At 31.4% G+C, this 21,944-nt stretch overlaps 3 protein-coding genes across 3 annotated transcripts; all 3 read left to right on the forward strand.

Moving 5' to 3' along the window:
- The first annotated feature begins 1,808 nt into the window (after positions 1-1,808).
- Positions 1,809-2,993, forward strand: LOC124929645 (F-box protein At3g07870-like). The gene has a single exon (XM_047470046.1). It carries the CDS (start codon positions 1,809-1,811, stop codon positions 2,991-2,993), a length of 1,185 nt encoding a protein of 394 aa, XP_047326002.1.
- Positions 2,994-14,471: 11,478 nt separating this feature from the next.
- LOC124929646 (F-box protein At3g07870-like) lies at positions 14,472-15,989 on the forward strand. Its single transcript, XM_047470047.1, has 2 exons — positions 14,472-15,652; positions 15,755-15,989. Exons 1-2 carry the CDS (start codon positions 14,472-14,474, stop codon positions 15,987-15,989), a joined length of 1,416 nt encoding a protein of 471 aa, XP_047326003.1.
- Positions 15,990-18,220: 2,231 nt separating this feature from the next.
- LOC124929647 (F-box/kelch-repeat protein At3g06240-like) lies at positions 18,221-19,567 on the forward strand. The gene is made up of 2 exons (XM_047470048.1): positions 18,221-19,403; positions 19,507-19,567. Exons 1-2 carry the CDS (start codon positions 18,235-18,237, stop codon positions 19,565-19,567), a joined length of 1,230 nt encoding a protein of 409 aa, XP_047326004.1. The 5' UTR covers positions 18,221-18,234.
- The last annotated feature ends 2,377 nt before the right edge of the window (positions 19,568-21,944 follow it).

Here is a 21,944-nt window from a genome sequence, read left to right on the forward strand (position 1 = left end):
CTGATTAATTACTCCATGCTATTTCTCACAGGTGAGGAACAAAATCGTAAGTCCCTCCTTGTGAAATATATCAACACCAATAATGGGTGAAGTGTAATTTATTTTTACAGCAAAACATGAATGATGAAGAAGAAGAGTGATGAGAAGTTAATTAGTTTCAAGCTATCAAGAAAGACTCATAGATGGTTGGAATTTTGTACTATATTTTCCCATCACGTGCTCAACTTTCTTTTTTATCTTTTTTTTTTATTCAATTTTGCTCAACTTATACTCAACTAGATTGAATCTTACAATATGTTTGTTTATAACTTACACTAGCTATTTGATGATGATGGATTGATTGGTTTGAAGAGTTAATTGTGTGGTAGGATAAACTATATTATTTTAAATTATTGTTATTTTATCAAAATTCTGAGTTTACTCATTTAAGCAAGTCATTGGAATACAAGTTATTTATGAGCTTGTTTGATGTTACTTTTTATAGGATTGTTTTGGATTTAAGAAAATGAATGATAAAAGAGTTTGTTATTTGAGATATTTTAGTATAAATTATTAAAATAATTTTTTGTATTTAAAATTTATTAAATAAAAATTAAGTAATGTATTTAATGAATTAAATAAATAATTTGATGGAGAAAATAATAGAAATATGATAGAATTGTTGTTTTTAAAAATCTTAAAATATCCTTCTCCTTTGCATGCATGGACATGGTTTTCTACCAACTCCCTAGAAATACACTCACTATTCAATAAACTTATTTTTGAGCAAAAAAATAATAATAATTATTATTATTATATAGCAAAAAAAACTTGGATTGTTATAAAAATATTATTTTCATATAAAAAACATGTTTGAACTTTGTTAAAAATATTATTTTATGATTATTAATAGTAAATTGTTTTTCTCACTCCCTCCCATATTTCCACACTCGTCCCACTCTTTAATTAACTTAAAAATTACCTATTTATCCCTTTCATTTTTATATATTTACATTTCTTATATTATTTATTTTACTTATTTTATTTTATTTAATTATTAAGTTTTTTATCATTAAATATAATTAGTTAATTAATTTTTAACAATTTTTTCTATTTTATTTATTTAATTAAAAATACAAAATATTATTATTTTTATATTATAATTGTTTAAAATATATATAATATTAAAGTGTATCTTTATTTAATAAAATATAAATATTTAATATTTTATTATATTAATTATATATATATATATATTAAAATACTTATAAAAACAATAGTTGAATGATTCAATTTTTTTATAAATAAAATTATCTATTAAATAATAATTAATAATTAATCAAATTATTATTATTTTAATTAATAATATTATATTTTATTAAATTAGTACACATTTAAATATTTAATATCACTTTTAAAAATTAATAAATTTAAAATTAGAGAGTGATTTTCTTAATGTTTAGTATAAAAAAGTGTGATTAAATTAGATAATTTTTTTTAAAATAAAAGTGAATGAAAAATTAATTTTTCTATTATACTAAAATAAATATTTTGCAAAATAAAAATAATTATTGTATCAAATTAATATATTGTACATAAAAGAATCTAAGTACAATACAATTTTGTAGAAAATCTTATAAGGGCTTGAATCTATTAATTTCTAAGTCTCTTAATTATAACGTTGATTTAAGAAAAAAAAATCAAATAATTAAAAATATTAAAGTTTGAATCTTGAAAACAATTAAAAAATAGTCTTAAATACCAGCTGAAACAAAGCAAAATCTTGTTCTTGATACACAATATTGCTGAAGAGATTAATTCAAGAATAGATGGAACTGGAAGAACACCTTCAAGAAGATGAAAGAACTTGTTCTTCTTCTTCAATCGACAATCTACCTAACGAAATCCTCGTGGATATCCTTTCTCATCTTCCGATCAAATCTCTCATTAACTGCAAATGCGTCTGCAAATCATTTCTCTCCATAATCTCTCAAGATCCCGAATTTCGCTTCTTACACCTCTCCAAACCCGCCTCTCCCGAGCTCATAGTATGCACTCCCCGCACGGACAAGATGATTCTCGTCGATTCCATCGCCAATCGAGCCCACGAGCTCGACCTCGTGTTCAACGAACCGTTCGCTATGACGGTCTTGAACTCCACCCGCGGCCTGCTATGCCTTCAACCGTATTGTTACTCGGGACCCCATTGCGTCTTCAATCCCTTTACTCTGGAATTTACCCTCATCCCTGATTCCGTCAAAGGGATAAAAGAGTACTCTGTTCTGTCTTACGGATTCGGGTACTGTCCAATTTCCGATAAATACAAGGTGCTGAAGATAATAAAGCTCTGGAATCTAAATGGTAATAACCCACCTCTTCTTACTACTGAGATTTACACACTGGGAACCCCTAGTTGGAGGAGAGTTGAAGATGCTCCAATGGTCGTGTACAATGACTACGTTCCTACTTTCCTGAATGGATCTTTGCATTGGATGATAAACGAGGTTGGAATAACTATATACAATTCTTATGGTTACATGATTTCATTCGATCTCAATAATGAGAAATACGGACAAGTAGCTCTGCCTCCTCCTCTTGACATCGGGAGAGATAGAAAACACATGAAAATGGTTACCCTGGGAGTGTTTGAAGGCTGGTTGAGTGTATTTGTGCTCAATTCAAATAAAAGATTAGATGTTTGGGCCATGAAGGAGTACGGTGTTCGTGAATCGTGGGTGAGGGAGATTGTTGTGGATACGTCGCTCTTTTTCTTGTCTCACCGTTCATTTCCGGTGAATTATGTTAATGACGGGGAAGATGTGTTGTTTTTTAATGCTGATTATGGTATCTTTACATATAAACTCTTTGAGAGGAAGATTGTGAATTGTATTAAGTTTACTGGGTGGAGGCCTAATGATGATTATGAAGCAAAAGCATTGATTCATGTTCCTATCTTGCTGTCTCTCAACGAACTAGTCGTCGGAGCCCAGGTCCATCGCCTAACTGGAAGGTAATAATTATTAGTAATTTAGTAAAAGTTATTTGATCAATTGGTAATTAATTAGAAAACAAATGATGTATAATTCACTTTGCAGGAATGCATGGAGAACATGTAGGGACTTGTCATTTCCATCATCTCGGTAAAAATCATGGAAAATATGTTTAGCTTGCAAATTATATTTTGTTTTCTCTTTAAAGTCTTGTTGAAACTTTTAACTCTACGTACATATCTCCCCGGATGAACTTTTAATTTGTTTTGATGATGGATTGATTTCTCTTACTCTTTCCTTTCATTTACAATTCCTTGAAATGGTTGCTTGTTTTTTCAGAAGAAAAAGAACAAATAAATTGAGAAAATTAATTTAAAAAAAGAGTAAATGAGACAGCACCATAATAATATATTCTTTTTAAATGGACATTTTCTTTGTCCTCTATAGTTGTCGAAAATTATTCAATTTCATTTCAACCAAATAATCCACACAAAAAAATAACGAGATAAAAGTCTATTGTTTCAAACGAGCTAATTTGGCTCCCTACACCCAAACCTCTCAACAACAAATGAACTTTGGCATAACACATTAACCTTGGTCAATGTCTGAAAAAGTTCCAAATCTTAACCACAGACTAAAATGTAAAAAAGGTGCAAAGCCGACTCATTCTCCTTATAACACATATAACATTGACTCACTAGGATAAAAACAATTACGTACACTTAATTTTTTTATGAGTTAAAATACCTCCATTAATAGCACTCTAACAAAAAAACGATATCTTGATAACTAGGCACATTTGAGTCTCATAACAAATCCCAACAAAAATCAAATGTGATTAAATGTATTCATAACATGTCATTACATAATGTCACAAAATAATTATATATATATATGATAACTTTATTAATAATATATAAAAGTAATTAACATTAAATATATTCATAACACGTCATTATATACCATCACGAAATAATATGCTGACTTTATTAATAACTTATAAAAGTAATCACCATTAAATGTATTTATAGCCTGTCATTGCATACTATCATGAAATAATTATATATGTGATAACTTTATTAATAACATATAAAAAATAGTGATCAACATTAAATGTATTCACAAGACGTGAACATCACGAAATAATCATATATATGCGATGAGTTTATTAATAACGTATAAAAATAATTAACATTAAAAATTTTCTTATCACGTCATTGCATAATATCACGAAATAATCGTGTTGGCGTTCTTAGAACACAAGAGTGATTTTACTGCAAATATGAAAATTTCAAATGATAATATTATGGCAAGGGAGATCATACATCATCTCTATAAAACAAAATCGAAGATAAGGTACTTTTGATCCGTGAGATCCTTGTGTTTATTAGAATGGAATGTCTCACATAAAGCACTATATGTATTCTTGTTAATTGACCCCTTTGACAACATCAAACCCACAAGAGGCTTAAGACAATCACTTCACTAGCTCAAAATTGTCTACTTTAGTTTACATTAAAGTTTTGGGGATCTCTTTTTTTTTACCCCTTCATGTATTTCTTTTTGTAGGTATATGTTTTTTACTACTAAATGTTGCCCATTACACATTTAGGTTTTTTGGGGGAGGGGAGTGGTATTGATTAATAAGAAATAAATCTTTCAGTAAAAAAAATATGCTCTTAGTTATGAAAAATTGTAATGTTCAAAATTGTCTTAAAGTGACTATTTTTTTTTTCTCTAGAATATAATATTAATAATTTCTATTATTTACTAAATCAATCATTCATTTGGGTTTTGAATATGTTGAAGATTTTTTAATTATAAATTTGTATGTAAACATATATGATTCAAGATTTTATTTTTTTCCCATATTTTAAAATTCTTTTAACAAGTAATTAAAAGGAAAAATTTAGAAAGTTCTTTCAGATATTTTGTCTCTAAATACAGTATAGAACTACCTTGTTACAAAAGTTATTTTTACAAGATTTCCCTCGTTTTTGTTAAAATATTTTTCGATGTTTTATTTTCACAATTAAATAACATTGTTTCAATCTCGACACAAAGCAGTTACATGTGTATTTATATGTACGATTGCGTGAAAACTTATTTAAATGTATCACAATAATGAGAAATCTAATTATAGTTCTTTTAAATTATAGTAACGTTTTTTTTCCGTCGAGTCATTATAGTATTCTTCTTCGCATTTCGGGTAAGATTTCTAGGTATTGGAATTGTGATGTTTGTCTAAGGGATTGAGGTTCCTTTTCTATTGTTATTTTACATATATACTATAGCTTCTTTGGCAATTTGGCATGCATGAAGTTATGTAGTAATTAGTATTATACATTTTTGCCTAGTTGACACTTATTTTATTTAATTAATTAATTAATATTATTATTTGAATATTTGGTGAGATTTTGAAACTAACCGTTGGAGGGGAGAGGTGTGGAGCATGTTAGTGAATTTGGTTGGTTAGAAAGAGTGTTGATCATCCTTTATTGGGATTGTGAAGGAAAATAATGGTTTTAGCTAACGAAGCAGCTGCAGCAGCAAAGATGGAAGAACAGACTCTAAACCCTAATTCCGAAAAGACGGTCGACGTCGAAGGTGTCGGCAGGTCACTTTTAGCTAACGAAGCAGCTGCACCAGCAAAGATGGAAGAACGGGCCCTAAACCCTAATTCCGAAAAGACGGTCGGCGGGTCACTTTTAGCTAACGAAGCAGCTGCAGCAGAAGCAGCAAAGATGGAAGAGCAGGCTCTAAACCCTAATTCCGAAGGTGTCGGCGGTTCTCTTTCAATCGAGCAACTACCGAACGAGATTCTGGTGGATATCCTTTCTCGGCTACCAATCACATCCCTGACACACTGTAGGTTCGTATCCAAATCCTTTCTCTCTCTAGTCTCAGAAGACCCCGAATTCCCCCCCTTACACCTCTCAAGATCCCCACCTGAGCTCATGCTATTCACTCCCGACTCCAGAAGGATGGTTCTCATCGACTCCGACGCCGACCGAGCTCACGAGCTCGATTTCTGGTTCGAAGGACCTTTCGGTATGGAGATCGTCAATTCCGCCCGAGGCCTTCTATGCCTCCGTCCACTGTTTTCCTCCCAACCCATTTCCGTCTTCAATCCCCTTACTCTTGAAATCACCCGAATCCAGAATCCCCCGGCGATAAGGGAGAGAGAACATCTTGTTACCGTGTGGGCCGGATTAGGGTTCAGTCCTATGAGTGATAAATACAAGTTGATAAAGCTCTTTAAGTCTTGTAGTTCAAATGGTCAAAGAGGTTTTCTTACTGAGATTTACACACTCGGAGACCCTTGTTCTTCTTCTTCTTCTTCTTCTTGGAGGAGAATTCAAGATGCTCCAATGGATGAACTCACTGGTTGTTTTTCCACCGTCCTGGGTGGATCTTTGCACTGGTTGATGAATGAAAGTACATCTTTCTATTCCTATGACTACTTGGTTTATTTTGATTTTGATAAAGAAGAATTCGGAGAAATGAGGTTGCCTCCTCCTTTTGACATAGCGGTAGAGAGGGATATTGTGAACGTGGTTAGCTTCGGTACCTTTCAAGGTCGGCTGAGTCTAAGTGTGTTGAGAGATGACCGAAGCACCCATGTTTGGGTGATGAAAGAATACGGTGTTCCTCAATCATGGTTCATAGAGATTGTGGTGGAATTGTCACCGTTTTATTTGCCTGGACCTATTGTTTCTTCATTTCCGGTCAAGTATATGATCAACAATAACAAGGAAGAGGTATTGATTTTTATTGTTAATAATGTTGTGATGACATACAACCTGCTCGAGGAGAAGATTGTCAAGCTTAATACCTTTCCATCTGAGGTTTATGAATGGAAAGCATTGATTCATGTTCCCATCATGCGATCCCTCAAGGAACTACTAGCCGGAGCAGCTGATGATGTCTATCTCCTAGAGCCAACTGGAAGGTAATTAATATTCATGTTCCCATCATCAATTGTTTATTTTATTTGCTTCTTATTCTGAATTCCTCAAGGAACTACTAGCCTTACAAAAGATAGAGAGAGAAGTTCAACCTATAAAGGAGTTCTTCATGCACATGTTTTCATGCCTAATTATAACAAATGCTAATATCAATTTGGATCAATCTCTTAAATGTACCTTATGAGTGTGCTTACCATCATTAAAGTAAGTAAAACTTTAGTTAGAATTATTAGATATGATATCTAATCTCACAAGATAATAAATTCAAAATAAGGTTAGGATTTTGTTTTAGATATTATTACCTTATGTAAGTGAACCTATTCTAGATATAAAGGATGAGTCACATATGTTTGTATGAGACACTTGGAGGTGAGTTTGGAGACTTTTGATTTGACTAGATAGATCCTAAGAAGATGTTCCATAGAAAAAAGATTTAGTCCCTTTATTTCTCCCTTTAGAATGTCATTATGTCTTCTAAACATCATCATTTTATAATGTCATTATGACTTCTTCTTCCAATGTGTTTATATCTTCCAATGATAATAAGTCTTCATCTTTCATTGAAGACAAGATAATCAACTTCCAATATTACCGTCCAAATTAATATTAATATTTAATATTTCTCTTAATTTGTAGTATAGAGTTTTTAATTTATTTTTATTTTTCAAAGATGCCTTTGTTACATAAATTCATTTTCTAACCGATAGTACTTTTTGCGATTTTGGTAAGTCTATGAGTTCTCATGTTCAGTTTTTCACAATTGTAGATAATTCATGTTCTTTCATTTCTTTTAGCCAATATTTCTTCTTGGAAGTTTCTTTGAATGATTGTGGCTCACAACTCACAAGAGAACAATCCAAACTGAGTCTAGTTATAAATATCACTAGGTAATGGGTCTTATTTGGAGAACTTTCAAAATCAAAATCTTGATTTGAGGGAAAGTCTTGTGCATGCGGTCAAGAATCACTAATTTGGAATGCAAAAGTTTTAGATTTGGTTGAAATATTGAAGAAAATACATGTAGTATAAGTCTCTAGAGCTTGAACAAATTCACAATCATATATATGGTCTAACTAGCCATGCCATTAGAATAATAAAAAGAAAAAGAAATTTAGATTTAGATTTATGTTATTCATGTTAGCAAGCAGTGATGGGAAGTACTTTTGTTTTGTAGCAAAGCATGGAGAAGAAGTGATGACAAGTTAGTTTCAACCTATGAAGAAAGCACATAGCTGGCTGGAATTTGGTACTGCATTTTTCTATCATGTTGAAGAAAGCATATATTTACAGGCATGTTGGAAATACAGCTGAGTGTACCCAATTTTTTGTTATAACTTATAATACCCCTTTTGGATAGACAACTTAGACATATAATGACCAATGCTATTTAATTTGGTGATGATGGATTGATTACTGGTTTGATGATGGATTAATAATTATTGGTTTTTCTTCTTACATTTGGTGCATATTATTATTATATGATCATAAAACCCTAAACCCTAAATTGAAGTTAATACTTCCAAATTGTTGTTTTAAAATTTTGATTTTACTGATTTGAAAAGAAAATTATGTGTACTATTAATATTATATCTAAATTCTGATTTTACAAATTTTAAACTAAAATTGTCACTCCATGTCTCTAACATTGATTATTGTTCCTGTATAGTTCCAATTATCTATGCTAGATATGCATAACCAGTTAGGAATTTTACACATTTATAATATTCATTTTAGATTGATTCAGTTCAATCTTTTACTTAATTAAACAGTACTAAGGTTGGTTGGTAAAAAGACTGAGTAGTAATAAAACTCTTTCTAAACAAAATTTTAAAAATTTATATAAACTAAATCTACTGAAGGCATCTATATTATTCGGTCATAACGTTTTCCATCTAAGTATATCTAATATCATACACTGTACATAAATACCATACAAAATGAAAGATCTTTACACATATAGATTTGTGGCACCTAAATAAGGATAGTTAAATAAAACCCATAAACTGAACAAAAAAAAATTGAAATAAACAATTCTAACTCTATAGGTTAGAATAGTTCAATTGAAAGTCATTTTAATAAGGAAAAGGCTTTAAATGTTGTTCAAATATATTTTTGAAATAACATTTTTATTAACATTTTTTGTAGAGTTTAGAATCGAAGTATATCTTTGTGCAATAGATAAGTAATACAAAATTGACTTTGATTAAAGAAAATGGTTAATTTTTTTCTTTATAATAGAAAATTAAATTTATATTATGTACATGGAATTCCTTTAGGTATTTGAATATGTAGAACTTCTTTTATATATGCTATAGATTATGTCTCAGTACTTCAAATAAAATATTTTATTTAAAATAATAATATTATATATTAACACTCTTTAATTTTTTTTATCAATTAACTCAATTTTTAATTATTTCAATTAAAACTAGATCATTTAAAAAACTATCAATTGATTATTCAAATAGTATTAATCCGAACAAGGTCATTTCTTTTTTAATACAATATCATTAGTTTGGTTACGTGTTTAAGACCTCGTTTTTGTCGTTTACTTAGAAAAGTCAAAAAGAATCTATAAGATTTTGCTTCTTTCCCCTTGAGAGTTAGGTTTTAGATTGGCGTTCATTTGTTGTTTTCTTAGAAATATTGCATGCATGAAGAGAGTTATGTTATTCCTTACAAAAACACATCAAAAACAAAAAGGAAGGAGTACAATATGCATATCATATATATACCATTAAAGTAGGTTTCTTGAATAAGATTTTTATTTCGTTTGAATCTTGATTAAGATTATATTATCTATTTGAGAATGATTAAATTACATTTTATTATTGTGATTTTGTATTATATTAATTTGTTTCAAATAGCATATTGACGATATGAATCCAAAATAGACAAATAAAAAATTAACATTTGAATTTCCTATAAATCATAAGTTCCCAAATAAATAAATACATTTTTAATCAGCTTCTTGTCAAATTGTTCAAAATATTTTTTCTTGATACATGCATATGGATAATCAAATTGTAAACATTGTAACTTCTTTAGTCAAGAAATGTCTTTTTCAATAAACCCTTCTTTTCTAGTTTCCCAAGTCACATCAAACTCATGACTTTATCTTTGAAAAAAAAAAGAGTAAAAGCAACAAGTATATGGGAATTATGTTACAAGTTTGTTTCTTAGAATGTTTTGGTAAGTCCTGTTTTTTCACTGTAACATTTTTAGTTTCATGTATTAAAATTTGTCGATCTACAATCATTATCCTTCATTCTCACGTGATGTTTTTATCAGTTACTTCCATTTGGTTTTGGACCTCCAATAAAACTTGTCAGTTGAATAATCAAAGTTAGTTTGTCTATTTTTAACTACAAATATGGAGTTCATATTCTAATAGTTCACAAACTATTTTATTATTTTTGTACAAAATATTGTTATTGAAAATTTTGGAATTAGTAGGGATATATAGCCGAACTCGACCTGAGTTTAGAAAAACTTTTTAAATAAAGTAATTTACAAAAAAATATATATATAATTTTTTAAGAATTTATAAAATAAAATAAGAATGTTTCATACTTGTGAGAAAGAAAATGTGATAAGTCCAACTCACTTTTAAAGTGTTTGAAATTTTATAATTTTATTTTCTAAATATACTTGAATTTCAAGAAGATGGAAGTATGTGTTTTATCATTTAAAAGATTTATAAATATGGTGTAAATGATATAAATTTGATGACTTTATTTAATTAGATCTCCATAGAGTTTAGGTTTTCTTGTTTCTTTTCCAAATAACAATACAACTAGATTGGAGGTTGGTAGTTAAAGTTTTCTCCTGTTGTATTTAAATTGCCAGTTAGGTTAATGTTTTATTTATTTATTTTAGGTTAATATTAGATTTCTAAAAGATATAATATATATATAGATAGATAGACATATAGAGAGAGAAAGTATGTGTTTCTTTTTGGCTTGGTAAAGGAAGCAGCGGCAGCAGCTAGCAGCTAGCAGCAGCAAGATGGACGAGAAGGCGGAGAAATCTATGGGCCGTTTTCCTTCAATCGCCGACCTGCCGAACCAAATCCTGGTTGACATCATTTCCCGACTTCCGATCAAATCTGTCATGCTCTGCAGGTCTGTCTGCAAATCATTTCTCTATGTCATCTCTCAAGACTCCGAATTCCCCTCCTTACAGCTCTCAAGATCCACTCCCGAGCTCATTCTATGGGCTCCTGGCTCGAACAAGATGACCCTCGTCGATTACGACGACGAACAAGCTCACCAGGTCAAATTCAGGTTCGCCGGACTCTCCACTATGAAAATCGTCAACTCCAGCCGCGGCCTGCTATGCCTGCGACCACGGTATTACTCCTTCGAAGACGTCTGCGTCTTGAATCCACTTACTCTGGAATATACTCTTATTCCCAATCGCATGACGAGAGAGAGAGAATTGAATGTGTGGGTCGGGTTCGGATTAGGCTACAGTCCGCTGTCTGGTAAATACAAGGTGATAAAGTTGACAAAGTCTCGAAATTCAATTGGTCAGAAAAGTTTTCTTACGGATATTTACACATTGGGTACCCCTCCCTCCTCTTCTTCTTCTTCTTCTCGTTGGAGGAGAATTGAAAACGCTCCAATTGATGAGTTCACGTGCTGTTTTTCAACTTTCCTGAATGGGTCTTTGCCTTGGATACAAAATGAGGGTCGGTCTATCTATAAATATGATCACATGATTTGTTTCGATTTTGACAATGAAACATATAAGAAAATAGATTTGCCGGGTCCTTTTGAGGGGGGGCAAGAGAGGGATAGAGTGGATGTGGTAAGCATCTGTGTGTTTGAAGGTTGCTTGAGTGTCTGTGTGTTGAGTCTAGATGAAGAAAGCTTAGATGTTTGGGTGATGAAGGAATATGGGGTTCGTGAATCGTGGGTGAGAGAGATTGTTTTGGAGATGCCAGACTTTATTTGGGCTGCAGGTTCATTTCCTGTGAAATATATGAACAATGCTAAGACAGATGTGTTGATTTACGTTGCTGAATATGATTTGTTTACATATAACCTAGTTGAGAGGAGGATTGTGAGGAGAAGTGGGTTTCCATCTCAGAATTTTCAATCAAAAGCATTTATTCATGTTCCCAATCTCATCTCCCTCAAGGAACAACTAGTTGAGGTCCATCACCTCAAGTCAACTAGAAGGTAATTAATTCATTTTATAAGATATTAATAACTGTCAAATTAAAAGCATGCATGTTAATTTGTTACAAATGATATATTTTTTTTGCAGCAAAACATGGAGAAGATGTGATGGCTGGTCAGTTTCACCACCCTATGAAGAAAACTCATCATTATCATCATCAAGTAGTGAGTACTCTTCAAGGTCTCAAGGAAGCTCAACTGATGAGTTAAGTTCATCATCCTCTTATCAAGAAAGTGATGATGAGTCAGGTTCTTCACCATCTCAAGAAAGTGATGATGAATCAGGTTCTTCAACCTCTCAAGAAAGCGCATAGCTGCCTGGCTGGAATTGCAACCAAACCCTACCCTCCCTGTTGGAAACTGGATGCTATTAATTAATTGGTGATGATGGATCGAGTTAATTGGTTTGATGAGGATGAATTTGATTTCTCTTTCTCTTTCCTTCCTTTCATGGATCTGATTTCTCTTTCTCCTTTCTTCCTTCCTTTCATGGATGAGTTATTGGTTTGATAATGATGGATTTGATTGTTCTTTCTCTTTCCTTCCTTTCATGGATGGAAGTTATTGGTTTGATGCCGATGGATTTGATTTCTCTTTCTCCTTCCTTCCTTTCATGGATAGAGTTATTGGTTTGATGATGATGGATTTGATTTCTCTTTCTCCTTTTTTCATGAATCTAGTTATTGGTTTAATGATGATGGATAATTTGATTGCTCTTTCATCTATTTCTTTCCTTTCATTTGGTACATATTATTATTATTATTGTTGGATGATAAACTCTACACCCTAAATGAAGCTAATACTTTCAAATTATTATATTTGTATCTTAATTTTGTATAATATTATTGGTATATCATTTTAATTCAAAACCTTCCTAATATTATTATTGTAAGGATATTTCACATTTATTGGGAGAGTTGATGAATTTTGAAACTCATCTAGCTCAATTAATAATATGTTGGTGACTTGTTTTTGTTTTGGTCTATTTTCATGCTTTTTTTTGTTTGTTTTTTTTTTTATCTTTTCTCTTATCATGTTTATGTGGTTTTGTTTAAGCAAATTTTATTATAAATAAACCATATTAAAAAAAATATATTATTGTATCCAAATTCTAGTTCGAAACTAAAAATTCATTGTATTCAGTTACTAATTAAAATAAACATACCTAGAAAAAAAAGATTTTCATCAGTAAAAGAAATGTTATACCAACATATACATAAAAGATCAAAGTTTTTAAAATTATTTTAATAAGTTATTACATAGAAAAATTATAGTTTTGTAGGTTTGATTCATATATATAGAATTGTCTGGTTACAAAAAAAAGTTGTTTATAAAACATTACAAGTCATAAGAATATTCAAGTTAAATCAATTATATATATACATATATATTTGAATGTAGAAAGTCAAAATAAATGGTACATTTTATATACATTTCATTTACATCTAAAAAATAATTTCATAAGGATATTTGAGTTAAATAAATTGTACATTTTATATACGTTTCTAATTTTGATTTGTCGCCTTGTGACAATGGGATGAATACAATGGATATGACTTTCCGTACTTGGTCTAGAACTCAAAATAAATTTATTATTAAATATTTTATAAAAAAAAATACTATACTAAATAGGATCGTCTACTACAAATTATGTATACTCTCATTGTTCCCCTCTACAAGAAAGGAACAAATCATTAAAAATATGTTTTTTTTAATATTCATAACTCAAAGAACACCGGAATATGATCCTAATCCCCAACTCCTTATACTATACTAGTGAACTTGATTTGTTAATTTTCCCAAAAAAAAAAAAAAACTTGATTTGTTAAGTCAAACTTTTTTTTTCAATTTTTTATTTTATTATTGACATTAAGTCTAAAATAACTTATAGGAGTAGGTGTGGATTGTTTAAATAGGATTTTAGAAAGAAAAAAAAATGTGATAGTCCAACTCACTTTTAAAGGGTTTGAAATTTTATAATTTTATTTTCTAAATACACTTGAATTTCTAGAAGATGGAAGTGTGTGTTTTATCATGTAAAAGATTTAATATTTGTGTATATGATATAATTTTGATGACTTTATTTAGATCTCCATAGAATTTAGGTTTTCTTGTTTCTTTCCCAAATAACAATACAACTAGATTGGAGGTTGGTAGTTAAAGTTTTCTTCTGTTGTATTTAAATTGCCAGTTAGGTTAATGTTTTATTTATTTATTTTAGGTTAATATTAGGTTTCCAAAAATATAATATATATATAGATAGACAGACATATAGAGAGAGAAAGTATGTGTTTCTTTTTGGCTTGCTAAAGGAAGCAGCAGCGGCGGCAGCAGCTAGCAGCAGCAAGATGGACGACAGGGCGGAGAAATCTATGGGCCGTTTTCCTTCAATCGCCGACCTGCCGAACCAAATCCTGGTCGACATCATTTCCCGACTTCCGATCAAATCTGTCATTCTCTGCAGGTCTGTCTGCAAATCATTTCTCTATGTCATCTCTCAAGACTCCGAATTCCCCCTCTTACAGCTCTCAAGATCCACTCCCGAGCTCATTCTATGGGCTCCTGGCTCGAACAAGATGACTCTCGTCGATTACGACGACGAACAAGCTCACCAGGTCAAATTCAGGTTCGCCGGACTCTCCACTATGAAAATCGTCAACTCCAGCCGCGGCCTGCTATGCCTGAGACCACGGTATTACTCCTTCGAAGACGTCTGCGTCTTGAATCCACTTACTCTGGAATATACTCTTATTCCCAATCGCATGACGAGAGAGAGAGAATTGAATGTGTGGGTCGGGTTCGGATTAGGCTACAGTCCGCTGTCTGGTAAATACAAGGTGATAAAGTTGACAAAGTCTCGAAATTCAATTGGTCAGAAAAGTTTTCTTACGGATATTTACACACTGGGTACCCCTCCCTCCTCCTCTTCTTCTTCTTCTTCTCATTGGAGGAGAATTGAAAACGCTCCAATTGATGAGTTCACGTGCTGTTTTTCAACTTTCCTGAATGGGTCTTTGCATTGGATACAAAATGAGGGTCGGTCTATCTATAAATATGATCACATGATTTGTTTCGATTTTGACAATGAAACATATAAGAAAATAGATTTGCCGGGTCCTTTTGAGGGGGGGCAAGAGAGGGATAGAGTGGATGTAGTAAGCATCTGTGTCTTCGAAGGTTGCTTGAGTGTTTGTGTGTTGAGTCCAGATGAAGAAAGCTTAGATGTTTGGGTGATGAGGGAATATGGGGTTCGTGAATCGTGGGTGAGAGAGATTGTTTTGGAGATTCCATACTTTCTTTGGACTGCAGGTTCATTTCCTGTGAAATATATGAACAGTGGTAAGACAGATGTGTTGATTTACGTTGCTGAATATGATTTGCTTACATATAACCTAGTTGAGAGGAGGATTGTGAGGAGAAATGGGTTTCCATCTCAGAATTTTGAATCAAAAGCATTTATTCATGTTCCCAATCTCATCTCCCTCCAGGAACAACTAGTTGAGGTCCATCACCTCAAGTCAACTAGAAGGTAATTAATTCATTTTATAATAAGATCATCAATTATTAATAACTGTCAAATTAAAAGCATGCATGTTAATTTGTTACAAATGATATATTTTTTTTTTTGCAGCAAAACATGGAGAAGATGTGATGGCTGGTCAGTTTCACCACCCTATGAAGAAAACTCATCATTATCATCATCAAGTAGTGAGTACTCTTCAAGGTCTCAAGAAAGCTCAAGTACTGACGAGTTAATTTCATCATCGCCCTATCATGAAAGTGATAACGAGTCAGTTTCTTCACTGTCACAAGAAAGTGATGATGATGATGAGTCAGTTTCTTCAACCTCTCAAGAAAGCGCATAGCTGCCCGGCTGGAATTGCAACCAAACCCTACCCTCCCTGTTGGAAACTGGATGCTATTAATTAATTGGTTTGATGATGATGGATTTGATCTTCCTTTCATAGATCCAGTTATTGGTTTCATGACGATGAATTTGATTTCTCTTTCGCCTTCCTTCCTTTCATGGATCTGATTTCTCTTTCTCCTTTCTTCCTTCCTTTCATGGATTGAGTTATTGGTTTGATGCATGATGATGGATTTGATTGTTCTTTCTCCTTCTTTCATGGATTGAGTTATTGGTTTAATGATGGATAATTTGATTGCTCTTTCTCTTTCCTTCCTTTCATTTGGTGCATACTATTATTATTATTGTTGGATGATAAACTCTACACCTAAATGAAGCTAATACTTTCAAATTATTATATTTGTATCATAATTTTGAATAATGTTATTTGGTATATTATTTTTATTCATAAAGATTATTATTGTAAAAATATTTCACATTTATTGGGAGAGTTGATGAGTTTTAAAACTCTTCTAGCTCAATTAATAATATGTTGGTCATGACTTGTTTTTGTTTTGGTCTCATTTTCATTTTTTTTTTTTTTTATCTTTTCTCTTATCATATTTATGTAGTTTTGCTTAAACAAATTAATCTTATTATTTTTTATTATAAATGAACCCTATCAAAAAAATTAATATTATTGTATCCAAATTCTAATTGGAAATTAAAATTTTCATTGTATTCAAGTTACTAAATTAAAATAAATATACCTAAAAAAAAGGATTTCACTAGTAAAAGAAATGTTATACCAACAAATACATAAAAGATCAAGGTTTTTAAAACTATTTTAATAAGTTATTACAAAGAAAAATTATAGTATTTTAAGTTTGATTCATATATATAAAATTGTCTGCTTACAAAAAAAATGTTTATAAAACATTACAAGTCATAAGAATATCTAAGTTAAATCAATTATATATATACATATATATTTGAATGTAGAAAATCAAAATAAATTGTACATTTTATACACATTTCATACACATCTAAAAAATAATTTCATAAGGATATATGAGTTAAATAAATTGTACATTTTATACACATTTTCAATTTTGATTTGTCGCCTTGTGATGGGACGAATACAATTGATATGATTTTCCCGTAGTTGATGTATAACTCAAAATAAATTTATTATTAAATATTTTATAAAAAGTACTATACTAATCTGATGATTATACTAATCTGAATAATCTGCTACTTTTTTTTTCATACTCTCTCGGAGCAAATCAATAAAAATATGTTTAACTCTAAGAAAGAACCCGGAACAGGTGGGATCCGATAGCAGATGATTCTAGTCCCTACTAGTGAACTTGGTTTGTTAAGTCAATTTTTTTGTCAATTTTTTTTTTTGTTGACCTTAAGTCTCAAAATAACTTCTAGGTGGTAGATAGTTGTGGTTTGTTTCAATTGGATTTAAACAATTGTTCTTGAGAATTACTCTTCTTCACAAGTTGAGTAATGTTTCTCTTTATATCGAAATTAACATATTCGTCTAGCTAACTATAGGGATATTTGTTGGAAGTTTCAATTTTATTTAGAGGACTTCAACACAAGTATCTATTGTTTATAGTTTAGAGTTCCTTTGTTTATTATTATTTTTGTATACGACAAATTTTGTTTACGGTCTAGGATTCATTTTTTTAATTTATTATTGTTACATACGACAACTTTTCTTTGTTTGGTATGCTTGTAACTGTGAAAATTATACTTAGCTTATGACCAATCTTATTTTGGCATTGAATGTCTTGTTCATTGGCATGAATTTTATTTGTATTGTTGGTTGGTTGTTTTATGGACCTTGTCAATTGGTTGTGTTATTTTTTTTTTATTTTTTTTAAATGTTAGGTTGTAATAGAAAAAATTTAATAACAATAATAATAATAATATGTGATGAGGTTGTGAAAACAAATTAAGATGGAGGAAAACCGTCGCCAATTCTTCTTCAATTGGGCAACTACCGAACCACATCCTGGTGGATATCCTTGGTCGTCACCACTTGGTGGTTTGGACGGATATTCCTAAGGTTATTAAGTACGTAGTTTATTATTTGAATAGCAGCTGCTGCTGCTGCTGCTAGGGTTTAAGTTATAAGCAAGCAGTTGAGTATTTGAATAGCTGCTGCTGCTGCTGCTGCAAGGTAGGGTTTTAAGTTAGAAGCGAAAACGAAAATGAATGTGTATGTGAGGAAGAAGCTGATAGCAAAGATGGAGAAAGAACTTGCGGCTGCGGCTGCGGCGGGCACTTCAATCGAGCAACTGCCGAACAACATCCTGGTCGACATCCTTTCTCGGCTTCCGATCAAATCTGTGATTCGGTGCAGGTGCGTCTGCAAATCATTTCTCTCCGCAATCTCTCTAGATCCCGAATTCCCTCCATTGCACTTGTCCAGATCCCCTCCCGAGCTCATGCTATGCCCTCCCCTCACCGACAAGCTAATTCTCTACGATTCCGACAACGATCGAGCTCACAAGCTCAATCTCCGATTCGACAGACCGCCCGGTTTGGAGGTCGTCAACTCGAGCCGCGGCCTGCTATGCCTCCGCCTGCCGAATGCCGGACCAGTTTGCGTCTTCAATCCGTCTTCTCTGGAATTCACTCTCATCCCGGATACCGTGATAGAAAGGGAGAAACACATTCTTATGACCATCGGATTCGGGTACAGTTCGACGAGTAACACATACAAGGTGCTAAGGACATTATTATTGCTACAACAATCAGATATTATCAATGTTGGTCGACGTTGTCTTACCGATATATACACACTCGGAACCCCTCGTTGGAGGAGAATCGAAGAAGATGCACCAATGGTTGTGTTCAGAGACTTCTTTCCTACGTTCCTGAATGGATCTCTTCATTGGATAATAGACGAGAATCTGTCTAGATCCACTACTTACGATTACATGATTTCCTTTGATTTTGATAATGAGAGATTCGGAGAAATAGCGTTGCCTCCTCCTTTTGACACCGGGAAAGAAAGACATAGTGCGCCTGTTCTCGGCGTTGGTGTTTTTGAAGGTCAGTTGAGTGTGTGTTTGTGGAATCTTTTCAATAGAGTTGATGTTTGGGTGATGAAGAAATACGGTGTTCGCGAATCGTGGTCCAGAGAGATTGTTCTGAGAACTACACTTTTGTATTGGCCTGAAGGTTCATTTCCTGTGAAGTATATGAGTGCAGATGATGTGTTGTTTTTCAAAGCTGATTATTCTTTGATTACATACAACCTGCTTGAGAATAAGATTGTCAAGTGTATCAAGTTCAATGGGTTGCCACCCGAGTATGATAATGAAGCAAAAGCATTGATTCATGTTCCCATCCTTATGTCCCTCAAGGAACTTGTCGTCGGAGCTGAAGTTCATCTCTTAACCGGAAGATGGTATATAAGAGCATATATGTATATATATTTGATGCAATCCCATATTCTCATTAGTAATTACTATGTTATAATGAACACCAATGAATTATTTGGGATTTTGCAGGAAAGCATGGAAGAGATGGAAGGACTTGACAGTTTCAGACAATAGCCCGGATAGCCTGTAATACAAGAACTGGTTTCTAGAGGGTTTGATTTGGGACTCCATAAAACTTCAGAAAGATACATGGTAGTTTACTTGAACTATACTATTATAGTATTGTAAAGAACAGGAATTTGAATTGGTTAATTAAGCATGTTATCAACACCAATGATGGGAGATTTACTTTAATTTTGCAGAAAAACATGACTACTTCTCAATTTTAACTCTAATTTTCAGGCTTAATTTTGGCTTGCTTGGTTTGGTTGCATAATATATATACTTAATTTGTTTTGTTTGTTGGATGATTCACTGTTAAGAACATTCAAATTCAAATTCACTCATTTTAAAATCACTATTAATTAATTGGTGATGATGGATCGAGTTAATTGGTTTGATGATGATGGATTTGATCTTCCTTTCATAGATCCAGTTATTGGTTTCATGACAATGAATTTGATTTCTCTTTCGCCTTCCTTCCTTTCATGGATCTGATTTCTCTTTCTCCTTTCTTCCTTCCTTTCATGGATCGAGTTATTGGTTTGATGACGATGGATTTGATTGTTCTTTCTCCTTCTTTCATGTCATGGATCTAGTTATTGATTTAATGATGATGGATAATTTGATTGCTCTTTCTCTTTCTTTCCTTTCATTTGGTGCATATTATTATTATTATTATTGTTGGATGATAAACTCTACACCCTAAATGAAGCTAATACTTTCAAATTATTATTATTTGTATCATAATTTTGAATAACATTATCTAGTATATGATCATTTTTATTTATAACCTTCCTACTATTATTATTATAAGGATATTTCACATTTATTGGGAGAGTTATGAATTTTGAAACTCTTCTAGCTCAATTAATAATATGTTGATTACTTGTTTTTGTTTTGGTCTCATTTTTTTTTTTTAAACTTTTCTCTTATTATGTTTATGTGATTTTGTTTACACAAATCTCATTATTTTTTATTATAAATGAACCATATCAAAAAAAAAATATTACTATTGTATCCAAATTCTAATTTGAAATTAAAATTGTCATTGTATTCAAGTTACTAAATTAAAATAAACAAACCTATAAAAAAATGAATAAGATTTTTACTAGTAAAAGAAATGTTATACCAACATATACATAAACTATCAAGGATTTTAAAATTATTTTAATAATTTATTACAAAGAAAAATTATAGTTTTTTTAGGTTTGGTTCATATAGATAGAATTCTCTGGTTATAAAAGTTTTTATAAAACATTACAAGTGATAAGAATATATAAATTAATTATATATATATATATATATATATATATATGAATGTATAAAGTCAAAATAAATGGTACATTTTATACACATCTAAAAAATAATTTCATAGATATGACTTTCCGTACTTGTTCTAGAACTTAAAATAAATTTATTATTAAATATTTTATAAAAATACTATACTAATATCAACACCTTGAACTTGGTTTGTTAAGTCAATTTTTTTGTGTCAATTTTTTATTTTTATGTTGACGTTAAATCTCAAAATAACTTATAGGAGGTAGATAGTTGTGGTTTGTTTCCATTGGATTTAGACAATTGTTCTAAAGTGTGAACTATTCTTTCTTACAAGTTGAGTAAGATTTCTCTATATTGGAATTAACATATTTGTCTAAGTCATTGGGACATATCATTGGTTGTTGGAAGAGATTCAATTTTATTTGGAGGACCCGACACAAGTATCTATTGTTTATGGTTTAGGATTCCTTCTTTTATTATACGACAAGTTTTGTTTACGGTCTAGGGTTCCCTCTTTTAATTTATTATTATTACATACGATAACTTTTCTGTGTTTAGTACGCATGTAACCGTGAATATTATACCTAGCTCATGACAAATCTTTTTCATAGATTTTGTACCGATTTTCCGTGTTATTCATTGGCATGAATTTTATTTGTATTGTTGGTTGTTCTATGGACCGTGGTCAACTAGTTGTGTTATTTATTTTATTTTATAAAATGTTAGGTTGTAAAAGAAAAAATATAATAATAATAATATGTGATTAGGTTGTGAAAACAAATTAAGATGGAGGAAGTCCTACGTCTTAACCTTAACCTTAACCTTAACCCTAACGCTAGGGCGGCGGAGAGGACGGAGAAAACCTTCGCCAATTCCCATTAGTAAGAGCATATATATATATATTTGATACAATCTCATATTTCCATTAGTAATTAATTACTGTTCAACTATATATATATGTTATGAACACCAATGAATTATTTGGGATTTTTCAGGAAAGCATGGAGAAGATAGGGGCTTGACAGTTTCAGACAATAGCCTGTAATACAATAACAGTGGTTTCTTTTGGTTTGATTTGGGACTCCATAAAACTTCAGAAAGAGGTAAAGTTTGAAATAATGAAG

Source organism: Impatiens glandulifera, chromosome 3 (genome assembly GCF_907164915.1).
Source record: "Impatiens glandulifera chromosome 3, dImpGla2.1, whole genome shotgun sequence".
Taxonomy (NCBI): Eukaryota; Viridiplantae; Streptophyta; class Magnoliopsida; order Ericales; family Balsaminaceae; genus Impatiens; species Impatiens glandulifera.